Source organism: Pituophis catenifer, unplaced genomic scaffold (assembly GCF_029215685.1).
Source record: "Pituophis catenifer annectens isolate HBS135680 unplaced genomic scaffold, rPitCat1.0.hap2 SCAF_5, whole genome shotgun sequence".
In the NCBI taxonomy this organism is placed as follows: domain Eukaryota; kingdom Metazoa; phylum Chordata; class Lepidosauria; order Squamata; family Colubridae; genus Pituophis; species Pituophis catenifer.
In genome coordinates this window covers 78,025,900-78,042,291 of record NW_027256885.1, presented here as the reverse complement: position 1 = coordinate 78,042,291, position 16,392 = coordinate 78,025,900, and the positions used below count along the sequence as shown (strand labels likewise).

Here is a 16,392-nt window from a genome sequence, read left to right as displayed (position 1 = left end):
TAGTTTAACAGATGGATCGTTTGAGATACAGTCATTGGTATATAGAGAGAAGAGAAGTGGAGAGACCACACAGCCTTGTGGGGCCTCTGTGCTAATTGTACAGGTATCTGATGTGATTCTGCTTAGCTTCACCTGCTGCTTCCTGTCTGTTAGGAAGCTTGTGATCCACTTACAAGTGTGTTCAGGTACCGCTAGCTGGTTTAGCTTAGTTAGAAGAGTGTCTGGAATGATGGTGTTGAATGCTGAACTAAAGTCTACAAAGAGGACCCTTGCGTAGCTCTTTGGAGATTCAAGATGTTGTAGGATGTAGTGCAGAGCCATATTAACAGCATCATCTGTTGATCTATTTCCTTGGTATGCAAATTGCAGGGGGTCTAACAGCAGATCCGTGATGGTTTTCAACTGGGACAGCACTAGCTTTTCAAAGGTTTTCATAACTACAGATGTTAGAGCAACCGGTATTCATTCAGTTCCTTGATGGTGGGCTTCTTCGGCACTGGTATGATAGTAGAGCATTTGAAGCAAGAAGGAACATAGCACATCTCTAGCAATTTATTGAAGATACGGGTGAATATGGGGGCCAATTGGTCAGCACAGACTTTTAAACAAGGAGTTATCTTCTCTGGGCTTGGAGCTTTTCCTGGATTTTGTCTGTGAAATAGGTCTTGCACTTCCTTTTCTGTGATCACTAGGGGTTGGTAACCCAATGGGATGGGATCAGTTGTAGGAGGCTTGGCTGTTGTTGGTGTGTCTGAGATGGGGTTTGTGGAGATAGGTGGCTGTAGTTTCCTTTCAAGCCTGCAGTAAAATACGTTCAGGTCATCTGCCAGTTGTTGATTTCTTTCAGCCTGGGAAGGAGGTTTGCCGTAACCAGTGATATTTTTAAGAGTTTTCCACATGTTTGCTGGTTCATTTGTTGAGAACTGATTCTTTAGCTTTTCCCTTGTTAATAGATTTCTGGCCTGATCGTACAGCATTCTATCACCTTTTCTGTAGGCTTCCTCTTTGGAATGACACAGTTGCTTAAGTTTAGCTGTGAAGCAAGTTTTATTGTTACTGTATATTTTCATGTTCCTGGTCGGTACACATAGGTCTTCACAGAAGCTGACATATGATGTTACAGTATTTGTGAGTTCATCTACAGGTGAAACTCGAAAAATTAGAATATTGTGCAAAGGTTCATTTATTGCAGTAATGCAACTTAAAAGGTGAAACTAATATATGAGATAGACTCATTACATGCAAAGCGAGATAGTTCAAGCCTTGATTTGTCATAATTTTGATGATTATGGCTTACAGCTCATGAAAACCCCAAATTCACAATCTCAGAAAATGAGAATATTACATGAAATCAATAAAAGAAGGATTGTACATAGAACAATATCGGACCTCTGAAAAGTATAAGCGTGCATATGTACTCAGTACTTGGTTTGGGCCCCTTTTGCATCAATTACTGCCTCAATGCGGCGTGGCATGGATGCTATCAGCCTGTGGCACTGCTGAGGAGTTTGTTCTGTCCCCAACCCCACGCACACACCCCAACAGACATTCAGGAGTTAAAGACCAAACCAGCCGGCAAAATCCTTTTCCTTATGATAACGGAACTTGGCAACAACCTAGTGGCTGCCTGCCAAGAGTTTATTATTTACAAAGAGGAGAGATAACTTCTCCCCACTTCTGATACATCAAAGGAAAGCAGCTCAATAATTACAATCAAGTCCAGAGATAATCCAATCTTAAAGCAAAAGTCCGGCAATGCAGAATGGCGTGGAAGCTTTCAGCTTTGTTCGTCACAAGGTTTGACTGGCCACCACGCTCCCTTTTATAACCTGTGGGGTGTGGTCCAGTGACTCAGCCTAATCTCGGGCACACCCTTTCTTCTGTTGCGCGCGCTTATCTCTGCGATGCTGGCGTGGGTCCAGCCAAGACTCATTACCCTCATCACTGTCCATCTGTGGCTGTGTGGACGTGCTTGGTCCTGGCCCTATCTCTTGCCCTTCGGCGGACACCGAAGGCATTGCCAGAGAGGAGGGTCCTGGAGAGGGAGACCTTGCCAACTCCTCCCCTTCACTCTCGGAGTCCTCTCCTGATGATGACACAGGCTCAGGTAACGGAGCCACAACAGAGTTATGGAAGACCAGGATGCTTCAATAGTGGTCTTCAGCCTTCATGTCTCTCATCTTTCTCTTGGCAATGCCCCATAGATTGTCTATGGGGTTCAGGTCAGGCGAGTTTCCTGGCCAGTCAAGCACAGTAATCCCATGGTCACTGAGCCAGGTTTTGGTACTTTTGGCAGTGTGGGCAGGTGCCAAGTCCTGCTGGAAAATGAAGTCAGCATCCCCATAAAGCTCGTCTGCGGAAGGAAGCATGAAGTGCTCCAAAATCTCCTGATAGATGGCTGCATTGACCCTGGACTTAATGAAGCTCAGTGGACCAACACCGGCTCCCCAGATCAACACAGACTGTGGAAACTTCACACTGGACTTCAAGCATCTTGCAGTGTGTGCCTCTCCATTCTTCCTCCAGACTCTGGGTCCTTGGTTTCCAAATGAGATGCAAAAGTTGCTCTCATCAGAAAAGAGGACTTTGGACCACTGAGCAACAGACCAGTTCTTTTTTTTCTTTAGCCCAGGTAAGACGCTTCTGATGTTGTTTGTTGTTCAGGAGCGGCTTGACAAGAGGAATACGACATTTGAAGCCCATGTCCAGGATCCGTCTGTGTGTGGTGGCTCTTGATGCACTGACTCCAGCCTCAGTCCACTCCTTGTGAAAGTCCCCAACACTTTTGAATGGCCTTTTCCTGACAATCCTCTCCAGGCTGCGGTCATCCCTGCTGCTTGTGGACCTTTTTCTTCCACACTTTTCCCTTCCACATAACTTTCTATTAATGTGCTTTGATACAGCACTTTGGGAACATCCAACTTCTTTTGCAATTACCTTTTGAGGCTTTCCCTCCTTATGGAGGGTGTCAATGATGGTTTTCTGCACAACTGTCAGGTCAGCAGTCTTTCCCATGATTGTGATTCCTACTGAACCAGACTGAGAGACCATTTAAAGGCTCAGGAACCCTTTGCAGGTGTTATGGCTTAATTAGCTGATTAGAGTGGGACACTTTGAGCCTAGAATATGGAACCTTTTCACAATATTCTAATTTTCTGAGATTGTGAATTTGGGGTTTTCATGAGCTGTAAGCCATAATCATCAAAAGTATGACAAATCAAGGCTTGACTATCTCGCTTTGCATGTAATGAGTCTATCTCATATATTAGTTTCACCTTTTAAGTTGCATTACTGAAATAAATGAACTTTTGCACGATATTCTAATTTTTCGAGTTTCACCTGTAAGCCTGCAGAGCTACTTTCGAAAACATTCCATTCAGTGCAGTCAAGGCAGGCCTGTAGCTTTAACTTTGCCTCCTCAGTCTAGGTCCTCACTGATTTAATTGTTGGTTTTGTGGTTTTAAGTCTTTGCCTGTAAGCAGGTACAAGGTGAATCATGCAATGATCAGAGTGTCCCACAGCTGCTTGTGGTAAAGACCGATAAGCATCTTTTAGTGTTGTGTAGCAATGGTCTAAAGTATTCTTGCCTCTAGTGGGACAATTGACATGCTGAAAGTATTTTGGTAGCTCTTTCCTTAAGTTTGCTTTGTTTAGATCTCCCAAAATAATGGACAGTGAATTGGGGTATTTGGCTTCAGCCTCCATAATCTGGTCAGCTAAGAGTTTGTAATGCCTTGTTTACATAGGCTTGTGGAGGGACATAAACAGCAATTAGTAGAAATGAGGAGAACTCGTGTGGACAGTAAAATGGTTTACAGTTGATAAGTAAAGACACTAAGTTTTCATCACAGAATTTATATATTATAGTTATATCCTGAGACCAGCTTTTTTTTATTGCTTTTGTAGTCTAGTTTTCTATCAACTATGGCATTAAAGTCCCCCATGATACAAATATTATCTCCTTCTACCTCCCCGATGATATTGTGCAATTTCCTATAGAATTGTTTTTGTCTCTCATTCGGGGCATAAATTCCTACAAGTGCAACCTACTTTTGGTTTAATATTACTTCTACTATTAAGATTCTACCCTCATCATCTTTATAAATTTTTTTGGCCGAAATCTTCTCGTTAATATAATTTATATTGTGATAGCGATGTGAACATCTTTCCCAATTTGGGGTAAACCAGTAATTGTTCATTTTGTTTCTTTATGTGTACTTCTTGTACTGCTATTATATCTAAATCCATTTTATTAAGTTTGTTAAAAAAAAAATCCTTTTTGGAGGGGAATTCAATACATTAATATTCAAGAATAGGATCTTAATCTCTTCCTGCATTTCTCTACTTGTATCTAGATCTTGTCATCCTTGTTGATCTGATTTGTCTTGGTTCCTTCGATCTTCATTATTTTCCATTTTTTCTCCTTTCCCACTATCCCTCTCTCTAATCTGCACTTCTTTCTCTTCTGTGGTTGTTGGTCTTGGACCCCCTTCTTCTTTTACTTCTCTCTCTTCTATTTCTTCCTCACTACCAAAATTCCTATTGTAGAATTCCTCTGCTTTGTCTACAGTATCTACTCTAAATCTTTTTTCCTGCCATGAAATCATTATCCCCCCTGGCATCAACCATCTAAAATTAATGTTATGTTTGGTCAATTTTGAGGTCAAAAATTGATATGGCCTTCTTAGTTCCCTCACTCTTCTCGGCACTTGCTTAAGCACTACCAGTTGTCTTCCTCTATGTTCTATAGGATCGTCTCTAGTTCTATGGAGAATTTCATCTCAAATTGACTTTTTAACAAATCTAACGTGGACCTCTTTTGGTAGGTTGTCTCGTCTTACGTAATTAATATGAATTCTGTAAATCTCAGATGTCCCTCTTGTCTCTTTTTACGTGTTAACAGAAACCCTGTCACTGTTCAAAATGTCAGCTTCCATGTCTTTTTTAAAAAAATTATTTATTTATAAAACAACACAATATGACAAACACAAGACACAAAACATATATTCCCTTTTTACAACAGTTTCGTAATGGTAATCTACTATTGTTTACATTTTCCCCTAACTCTCCTTATAATATATATATATCCTTCTTGTCCCATTATCCCTGATTGCTCTAATTAATTTTATACAAACACTTTCCGTTTGAAATTTTTCCCCAATCATTTTTGTCCACTATTCCTAATCTCCAGCCAGTTGTACCATTTGTTCCGAACTGCATAGTATTCTGTATCTTCCTTTTCTTTAATTTCCTTTGTTAATTTGTCCATCTCGGCACAATCTAAAATTTTCTTTATCAATTCTTCCTCTGTTGGTGTATTGTCTTTTTTCCAATTCTGTGCATATGATATTCTTGCAGCTGTTATTATATGTAGAATTAGATATTTTATTTCCTTAGTATATTTTTTATTGAATATTCCCAACAAAAATGTCTCTGGTCTCCAATCAATAGGTTGGTCAGTTATCTTTTCCAACCATTTCCTAATTTTGGCCCAATACTTTTTTGCAGCCGGACATGTCCACCAAAGATGATAGTATGTTCCATAAACCTTTTTACACTTCCAACATGTTGGAGAGCTGTTTGGGAACATCTTGGCAAGCCTTGTCTTAGTCAGCTCTTTTTAGTTTCCAAATTTATAACAATCTACTTTTGTGCCATCTTCTGGAATTCCGCCCTGATTCTCTTTAATTTATCCAAACAGTCACATTTTCTGTTAGTACAGCTCTCCCTTGTTCACCCACACTCTTTCTTGCCACTTTATTTTGCGGAGAGGGAAAGCCTTCAACCCTCCTTCTGCCTGGGGCCCCTTCTCTCCTTTCTTCCACCACCAGAAATCTTCTTAGGGAGGTCTTTCCCCCGAAATCACTCACTTAAAGTCGTCGAAACTGATTGCCACCAGGATTTATCGCTCCATTGTCCTGCTGCTTCACCGCCAATCTTGTCCAGCTGTCAGCTCCTCGCGGCCACCATTGCAGTCCGTCTTCTTCCCCATCCGATCTCTCCGAGGCTTCTCCTGTCTTCCCAGCCCAGACCGCCATTTGGGATTCAGGTGGCAGAACGCCCCACTCTTCCGGTCCCCCTCCGAGGGACCTGCGACTCCAAAGAGCCTACCGGAGGGCTGGAAGCAGCTGTGATTCACGGAGAGCCGTTTCGCACATCCATTCGGCTTGACAGCTGCCCCCCCCCCCCCCCAGTATACTATATAGTACTCAAACAGCCACAATGTCTAAAAAGTGAATTGCATGTTATATCCCCAAGGCTAGATAACATTTTACAGGACAGTTAATAAATATCAGTATTTATTAATTAAAAACTAAAAATTTAAAATGTCAGACCATTATTCTTTATTACTTTTCAGTTTCTGAAATGTAAACCCCAAAATGGATTTTACTTTCCTTAAATAAATTGACCATTTTACTTTCTTCAAATGATTATGGTTATGAAATAAATATGCAATACTTACTGCTTTGAAAAACTTTTCTGATAATTGACATTTGGACCCAAAACTTTTAGGCTGGAGTGTCATGTTCTCTTTTGTTTGAGAATCAAAAGAAGGGTTTTCAATGAGACAATTAATAAAAACCCATATGTGGTTCTTTACCTGTTCAAAATAAATAAATAAATAAACAAACAAACACACACACACACACAAATGAAAATCAGAAAACAAAGATACTGAAATAATGACCCAATATTTTTTGTGGAACAATTTTAAAATATGAAGATCAACTTGCCTGGAATGGTTTTACTGAAACACCAGCTTTGTTTTTTTTTTTTACCACCTCTATCAATTTTCCAATGATTTGATCTACCACATAATCGACATGCCTACCTCCCTTAAGGTGAAAAAATAAACCAAGTTAGCAACAACAACAAAACAAAATTATGCTTTAGGACTTTCTGCTCTAATGATCAGAACTCTTTTCACAGAAAGAACAAAGAGATGTCAAATAATCTGGGGCAAATATTTCCAATATACACATCAGGAATGTTACCACTGTTATATTCAAGTATTTTACTGATTGATTGATTACATTTTTATCTCACTATTTTTTGTATCATATACAACTCAAGGCAGTGAATATCCCAATATTCCTCCCTCCTCTTATTTTCCCCACAACAACAACCTTGTGAGGTAAGTTGGGCTGAGAGTGTGTGACTGGCCCAAGGTCACCCAGCTGGCTTCCATGGTTTAGGTGGGACTAGAACTGACATTCTCCTGTTTTCTAGGCCAGCACCTCAACCACTACAAACTGGCTTTCTTAACTGTAAATGTTGTATGTGGTACACACATATGTGAACATATTTTTATTTTCAAAACTCCATAAACTGCACAATAGAGCTTCACAACTACATTGAGGGAAAAGAGGTTGGGTATGTTTAGTTTAGTTTATATAGTATGATATAGTTTAAAAACCCAGTTTTTATGGCAAGATTTTTGGAAATGGTTTGCCATTGTTTTCTTCCTAGGACTACCTGGCCCAAGGTTGCTTGGCTGGCTTCATGCCTAAAGTGACAGAAAAACTCACCTATCAAACTGGATCTCAAGGGTCCAGCAACGCCAAAATAATCTAATTCTGTAATCTGTCTATCACTAGTGAGACTAAAAAGATGAGAAGCAACTAACAATTATATTGAAAATGTAATATCTGATGTGCTGACCAGTAATCTTTGAATTGGATGGCTTATTACACAGTAAAAATTACAATGCTCAAAAATTAAATTTTCAATTTCTAAATCCTGTATTGGTAAGTATAATCAACATTATGTCAGCAACACTGAAAAAACTACAAACAAACCATTATGGATTACTGTTCCATCACTCCATGTTCCATCACTTTGTTTTGTTACAAAATATGAATTGATGTTTTTATGTTTCAGAAGGAATCATAAAAATGTAATTTCGTGAAAAATCAAAGTTAAATTTTGGGGAGGGGGACCAGGTCTAGTCTTTCTGAATTACAATAATAGGTGAACCACTAAAATCCTTTTTAAATTTATTAGCTACTCATGTCTATTGATGGTTTGCCAAGAAAATGATTTGCTAACTTATATGGAAATAAGCATATAAGTTAAAAACAAAGTATTTTACAAAATACAATATATTTTGTATAACAAAAATATATAGAGAAACAGGGGTCAATAATACTCTAGTATTCCACAAATCTGCAAGCCCTCTATAGAAAGATGGCTTTATTATTCTAGGTGTTTGACTCAAAAGACTGTTTTGTTATTTTCATTATAAGAAAAAAGAACGTACAAATCTTTTGCAGTGTTAGAATTAAAGAACAAACGTGCCATTAAGGTGCCCAATGATGCAAAATATGCTGTTGAAACCTGCAGAATATGACACAAAATGACACAACAAATGATGTTGTTTACCGTAGCAACTTTAATGATACAGATACCTCAGCAACCTTAAATGTAGGCTAGAAATAGTTGATAGTCTACCTCACATTAAAAGGTCTTAGATAAAGTACTGTGAATCATGGCTTTTTCACTAGTGTCACTAACAAAAGAATTTTGGAAGACAAGCTATTTATTTAAGCAGCCTGCTCAACAAAATATTCAAATGCAGAATTTGGGGAGATGGGGGGTGTTAGAAAGAGTTAATGAATTGAAATAATGTGCTATGTAATAACATACTATAGTTCTAAGTCATGTAAGAGATGTTGATATCAGAATTTCTCAAATCATGTAACTGAAGTTCTATATGTATTACATATATGTATTACATATACGGCCAAAATATTTAATTATTTTAAACTGTTTTTTAAATTTTGTATGTTCTGTTTTTTACTTTGGCTGTTCACCGCCCTGAGTCCTATTTGGAGAAGGGCGGTATAGAAATGGAAACAAATAAATAAATAAAAATTTATTATATTAAATTAATTATTCATTTGACATTACTTTCATAACTTATTGTAAAGTATTTGCATTACTTTCCTGAGGCATATGTATGACCAATACCAAATTAGCTCAGTGATTTTAATGTCATTGAATTTTATGTTTTTATGAATATAAAACTATTTATAAAGATAAAAGTCAAAAGCACATTAATTTCATGTCAAACAGTATGCTGTGTATTATTTTAACCACTCTGAAGTATACAAAGTAACTCACCTTTGTGGTAGCAATACTGTTTACAAAACTAATTTGCTGGAATCCCTTCTCACTTAAAGTAAGACAGACATCCCAGCGTTCATCAGCAAGTTCATGAATAACTTTTAGAGCAAGTCCAGTTTCATCTAACTTGTCCTTTACATAAAGGTCAACGTAACTACGAAAGCCATTCACCTAGGATTTAACAAAAAAAAATCACATTCTGCTTCGAACACATATAATTCCATTATATAAATATTTTACTAAAGCTCTTACAGGTAGTTTCTTTCCATTAAGCATAACTTTGACTCCTTTACATGCTCCTGCCAAATCATAAACTCTTCTTGTCATAAGGGCTACTGTATCTTTATCAAGCTTTTCCATCTTAAACTTAGAAAGATCTGGTTGGAATGTCACACATGTATAGTCATCTCCTTCAAAATGTTTAATTTTAGGATCTGAAGTCTTCATCATATTATTCATCCAGGTCTTTATTTAAAGCAAAAAATAAAGAACAAGCATATGCATTAATAGAAAATTGTCCTGTCCTCTGAAAAAAAAAACCCACAGCTGTAAAGAAATGTTTTTCATTCAGTCAAAATTAATTTTTTTTTCATTTAGTTTCCATATAAACTAATACATTAATGATATGTTGAAGAATATTATATTTTAATAATTTTATATTTTTCTTTTAAAAAACTAACCCACATGTTCACATTATGTGTAATCGTTAATGCACTAAATACAATGTGACCATTTCCCACATCAACTCTAAATTAATTTATGAAATACTGACTGGATACTGAATAAACTGGAAAAAAAATTCAGGCTTCTGACCAACAGTATTTTTTGTACGTTCTCCATTAAGACTAAAAGAACAGACATATGCTTCTACAATTACATGTATTTGGATAAATTCTATTTTCCTGGTTTTTTAATAAGAGAAATACTCTTATGATCTAAACTTATATCCTGTCCTATCATCGTTTAAAAAAAATTAACCACATAAGAGGTATATTAACAAAGCAAAGGGAAACAATCATACCTGTTTAAAACTATGTTTGTATTCATTGCAAGCAGTCTCAACTGTAAACTTTGTACTGAATATATTACAAAGTTTTGCACCATAGCCATTACGACCACCTGAAAAGGTAAGGAACATTTAGAAAAGAATATTTCTCAAAATGTTGCTGCTTTCACTGACCTTTCCCCACTGACACAAAACATGCATCAGCAAATGTTATATTGTGTTTTAACAAACAACTACTGTAGTACTTTTTGAATTTGCAGCAGGAATGTGAAGTTAAATCTTCCACTTGGTTACACTTACAAAGCTCTTAACTTCCATGAATTAAAACATCAAATATCGCAAAATTGCTATTACTACTTAAAAATAATCATAAAGGTCATGCTGAACAAAGTGTAAAAAACTGTAACAGTTACAAACCTGTAACTTTTTTTTCATCATCATCATAATTACTGGACGTTAACAGCTGTCCAAAAATTAAGGCAGGTACATACATCTTTTCCACTTTATGTTCCACAACAGGAATACCTTTTCCATTATTCCAAATACTTACAATATTTGACTCACTGGAAGTGAAAATAATGAACAATTTAACCCCCAAAAAGTTGCCTCTTATGTAGTTTTCAACAATGTAAGCCAAATGATAGTCTATCATACATTAATTAAAAGTATGGAGTAGGAGTTTTCTGTGTTCCAGACATCCCCTAGAATTCTTCATATTAAAAGTTCCTCAGTAAGATGAGTAACAACATTTCACAAATTCACAAGCTACCCGATTATCAGTGAGCCACTGCAGCTACCAGTATCCTGTGTCAATGGTTCTCAACCTGTGGTCTGTGGGCCCCTGGGGGGCCACGATGTCATCACAGGGGGTCTGTGAAGGCTTGAAGAAATGTTATGATTTAAATCTTAAATTAAGTCTTGGTGGGCCATGGTCCGTGGCCACAAAAGGTATTTAAAGGGGGTCTGTGGTGAAGAAAAGATTGAGAACCACTGTCCTGTGCTGTGTTAGAGCAATTAAGATAAACAAGGCAAACACCACATACAATGTTATCATTGGTAGAGCACCACAAAGTGCACCAATAACTTTTCTCCAATGGAACATGGGGGATGACATCCTACCAATGGCCACACTGTCCATCATAGAAAATGATGTTATTGATAGTGCACAATCGTGTGCACCAATATCTTTTTTTCAATGCTGAGAGAAGTGGTGGTTCCAATTGCAATCTTCAAATTAGAATCTTGCCTGTATTTTAGAGTATATTTTAGTTAAAATATGATGGTTACAAGCCATGCCACTACTCGTGTTCTACAACAACACACAATCTTATTCAATGCAGTGGGATTCCAAAACAGATAGGTCAACATGAGAACTCCTGGTTGTAGGTAGAAAATTTGAAAAATGGGAAATTAAAACATATTTAATGTGCATTAATGCCCATGATAAAATATTCAAATATTTTGCAGGTGCAAGTCTCTCTATTGTCTCTGTGATTGGGAAATCTTTGTCATACAGCTCAGCCTGTTTTGTATCGTTGTACTGAACATTAATGTACTCTTATTTGCAGTGTTTAAATCCTGTTCTTGTAGTTGTAGACATAGCTCTAATATTTTTCTTGGTTTGCCAGGCAACAAATATTCATTCATGTCAACAGATCAAAAGCATAAAGGACAGAAGGACTTTCTAGATTGCTAACCTGAAGCCTCAAATGTACATATCAAATTTAGCACACATCTAAATATAAGTATACATTTTACCAGAATCTCAGAAGAATTACTGTAAACCATTTCATATATTTGGGATTTGGGACTTACCTCAACTGAAACACACAGCCTTTTTTGGTGTGCAACTCACACTCCTCCCTAGACAATGGCCTACAGGAGTAATTCAAGTCACAATTCTGGGCCCATTCTTAAATGTTTTTTCCCCCCAGTTTGAAGGAGTTTGAGGAATGACAGTATAGTATTTTCCCTCCTTAGAGGTATTGCATCCACATTCTTTACATTTTTGTAGCCAAATTTCACCAGGGCAATCTTACAATGTTTCAAGAAGAGGTAAATTAAATCCTTTATAGATCAGGTATTGCTTCCCCTTATCTAAAAATCTGCATCTCCCCTTTGAGGGGTACATGATATGGATTTTGTAACTTGTTAACTAACATAGTATTGTATTTTAATTTGATTTATTTTCTCTCTTTTAAAATGATGTTCAGGTTTATTAGCTTTTAACATTCCTAAACTGATAAACAAGCTGGAGACCAGCTCCAGATAAGAAAACGTTTGTTAGTACAAATTGGGGTCTGGTTTATCTCTTTTGTGAACTCCAACCAACCTTTTTCCTTACAATTTACGCCCCTTCTGACATCAGACCTCATTTTAATGAACATGTGTGATATTATGGGATGCAAATATGTAACATGTTTGACTACATGTAACTGATTTCCCATGCAAAGGGAAGGTTACTATTGTGTAGTGGGTTACTATTGTGTAGTGGGCTTCATTAGGCAAGAACCAGACCAGCATAGCTGCAACAGTATTTATTGACTCAAAAAGGGAACTGAGGAACTGCAGGTAAATGCCTGTTATTTATACTCTAGGCCCACAGGGCCTTAACCAATCATAGAACTAGAAAAAGCCCACCCAAATATAAATGTTTTAAATTTCCCTCCAAAACAGTTGGGGTCATCTAAAGGTTAGCTTCACTTTGGCACAATTACAGTTAGGGTCATCTAAAGGTTAGTTTCATTTAAACACAACTATATACATTCAATACATAACACCCCTCCCCCCTAGGATAGTTCTTATCCTCAGTCTGTTCAACATTCATAGTCTTTGAGATAGGCTGGGGGTGTTGTGGTCTGCCAGCAGCCTGCGGAGCTGGCAGCAGAGTCGGACAGTGAGGAGGCTGGGGAGGAACATGGGCCAGTCCTGGAGTCTGGGGAAGGCTCGGACGAGGGCTCTGCGTTGGAGGCAGAGATGGCGCCAGGGCCATCTGGAAGTTATGTGCGGACTCCAGAGCCTCCAGAGTCAGATATCAGAGAGGCAGAGGAACAGGGGGACCCTGTTCCTATTGCACACATGTGCAGAGCTGCCAGAAGGCAGGAACAGTTAAAACAAAAGGGACGACTCAGGAGTAAGGCTTGGAGATGATTGGCCCCTCCCATAAGACATAAAGGAAGAGCAAAGGCATGTGGGCCTTTGCAGGAAACAATGTTGTGGATGGTGTTGGTTTGTACTTTGAAGCTCTGTTTTTGACTGTGTTTCTGTGTGGCCTTGCCAAGATAATTGCCAATTAGGTCTTTGGCAGCGTGTCAAAGAAGATAAAGGTGGGTGTTTACCAGCCTTATCCAAAGGACTGTGGCAGACTTCTGTTCGACTATTGATAAACTCTTGGTGATTCAGCACGTACTGTGAATGAAAGGAATTCACAGCAGTTAAAATAAAAAAAGTTTTTACTATATCAGGAAGCCTAGGTCAGAACAGGGGGCCCACGGATCCTGGTGAACCGCCACAATGTTACTGGAGAGTCCCGTTGAATTGGAGTATTGTCCATCTCCAATAGGACAGAGTCTTGATGGCCGTTTTGGTCGTCCATGAATGGCGGCGGCTCTATAGCCCTTGGTACCTCTGTTTCTCCAGCGGTGGCCATGGGTGGTGTAGGCAGACTCGGAGGAAAACAGTTTTCTCTTGGGTCTGATAAAACCTTGGGATCCTCATCCGGGAGTGGACTGGCCTGCCGACACCATAACTGATCAATGTGGCATCTGATTGTACAATCATCCCCCAGATTAACCTTGTATGACAAAGGACCCGTTACCTTAGTCACTTTTGCTGCCACCCAAGGTGCCCCACTCCCATAGTTCCTGGCCCAGACCAAGTCACCCAGCTGTAAATACCTGGGGGGCGGGGTTGGCTGAGCCATCTCCACCACTATTCTGTCTGGGTGAACTCGGTTGAGCTTCGTTGTAAGCCGGCGACCCCACCTCAGCTCCACTGGGCAGCGACCTGTTGTTGTATAGGGAGTCATGTGTTGACACAGGAGGAAGTTCGCCAGGCAGTGATTCCAGTCCTCAGTCGTCATCTGCTTGAGCGTCTCCTTTGTGGTACTGACCATTCATTCAACCTGACTGTTGATCGCAGGGAGGAATGGAGCTGATGCTATGTGCCAAATCATGTTGGCGTTGAGGAATGACTCAAACTCTTCTGCCATGAATTGTGCCCCACTGTTGGACACAATCACATCTGGCAGACCATGTGTGGCGAAAAGCCGTTGCAACTCTCAGATGACTGGTTGTTGTCATCGATGAGACCAGTGCCACTTCCAACCACTTGGAATAACTGTCCACTACTATCAGGAACACCTGCCCCTTGAAAGGGCCTGCAAAGTCAATGTGCACACAAGACCATGGGGCGTGTGTGGTCTCCCAGTGGTGCACAGGTGCTTGTGGCATCTCCGGTCGGGTTTCTTGGCAGGCCTGGCAACTTCTTACTTGATTCTCAATGTCTTTGTCCAGGCCTGGCCACCACAAGTAGCTCCTGGCTAGAGCCTTCATCCGAACAATTCCTGGGTGCACTTCATGTAGGGAATCCAGCACCTTGGAGCGAAGACTGGGTGGAATGATGACCCTGCTGCCCCACAGCACACATCCCTTGTGGGCCGACAGTTCATTTTTTCGAGAAGCGTAGTGCTAGAACTCAGGGCCTGGCCAGGCCTCTGGCCATCCCCTTAACACCCAGTTGAGAACGCGGCTAAGCATTTTGTCCATGGTTGTTTCAGCTGCAACGTCCATTGCATATAGGGGTGCTTCAGGCAGGTCCTGGATCACTATAATACGACAAGCTGGGGCCATATCTGGCTCAGTCTGTTGTGGCTCCGTTACCTGAGCCTGTGTTATCGGCAGGAGAGGACTCTGAGAGTGAAGGAGAGGAGTTGGCAAGGCCTCCCTCTCCAGGACCCTCCTCTCTGGCAATGCCTTCGCTGTCCTCCAAAAGTCAAGAGATAGGCCCGGGGCCAAGCACATCCACGCAGCCACAGGTGGACAGTAATGAAGATGAGTCTTGGCTGGACCCTCGGCAGCGTCGCAGAGATAAGCGCGCGCAGCAGAAGAAGAGGCATGCCAGGGATTAGGCTGAGTCACTGGACCACACCCCACAGGGTATAAAAGAGGGTGTGGTGGCCGGTTCAGCTCTGTGACAAGCAAAAAACGGATATCGGACGACCTTCTTTGTATTTACTGGACTTTATTGATTATTGTGTATTGGCTTTGTTCCCGGACGAAGGGAGAAACTCCCCCCTCGTGAGTAAAGAATACCTGGCAGCCAGCCACTGGGTTGCTGCCAATTCTGATACTGGATAAACTGTTGCCTGTCTGTGGGGGTGCGTGTGTGAGACGGGGACAGAACACAGTCTGCAGTAGAGGCAATTGGCTAAGCGCGTCGGTGTGGCCCATTTCCTTGCCCGGCTTGTGGACTAGCCGGTATGAGTATGCAGCCATGAAAATGGACCATCGTAGCATTTGCGGCGACAGGTGTCTGTTTGTCAGCTGTGAAGAGACCGAGCAGAGGTTTGTGGTCCATAAAGATGGTGAAGGTTCGTCTATATAAGAAATCGTGGAACTTCTTAATGCCAGCCACTATGGTGAGGGCTTCCTTGTCTATCTGGGCATAGTTCCTTTCAGCCAATGATAACGTTCTAGAATAGTATGCGATGGGGGCCTCTCTACCATCTGGCAACCTGTGGCTTAGTACTCCCCCAATGCCGTATGGCGAAGCGTCACAGGTTAGTGTTACTGGTAGGGTTTCGTTGAAATGAGCTAGTACGGAGTCCGAGGATAGCAATGATTTTACCGCCTTGAACGCTTTGTCTTGAGTGCTTGACCAGACTCAGGGTGCTTTTTTGTCCAGTAGGTGGTGTAGCGGTTCTGCCAGGGCAGCCTTATGCGGTAAGAAAGAGTGGTAAAAATTGAGCAAGCCCAGGAATGCTTGAAGCTCCCCCTTGGATTTTGGTGTGGAGGCTTGTTGAATTTCCTTTAGCTTTGCTTCAGATGGGTGGATTCTGGCAGCGTCAATGCGGAAACCCAGGAATTCTGTGGATTCCATGCCAATCTGGCACTTTCACCTTCTTGAGTTTTAGGCCTGCCTTGCGTAAACGTTGGAGTACTGCGTGGAGATGTTCCGCCAGGACTGCCACTGATTCCCCCGTGATCAGGATGTCATCAAAGTACGGGCAGACACTGGGAATGTTCTTTAGTGTTCGTTCC

At 40.3% G+C, this 16,392-nt stretch overlaps 1 protein-coding gene across 1 annotated transcript in view; it reads right to left on the bottom strand.

Annotated features, from left to right (window-relative positions):
* The window catches only part of TOP2B (DNA topoisomerase II beta), a 251,965-nt gene that overhangs the window by 223,769 nt on the left and 11,804 nt on the right, over positions 1–16,392 (bottom strand). The window contains exons 4-9 of the mRNA XM_070944595.1: positions 10,550–10,695; positions 10,148–10,245; positions 9,379–9,591; positions 9,124–9,297; positions 6,735–6,836; positions 6,464–6,601 (exon numbers count right to left, since the gene is read on the bottom strand). Coding sequence (XP_070800696.1) covers positions 6,464–6,601; positions 6,735–6,836; positions 9,124–9,297; positions 9,379–9,591; positions 10,148–10,245; positions 10,550–10,695 — 871 coding nt within the window. The remainder of the gene's footprint in view (positions 1–6,463; positions 6,602–6,734; positions 6,837–9,123; positions 9,298–9,378; positions 9,592–10,147; positions 10,246–10,549; positions 10,696–16,392) is intronic.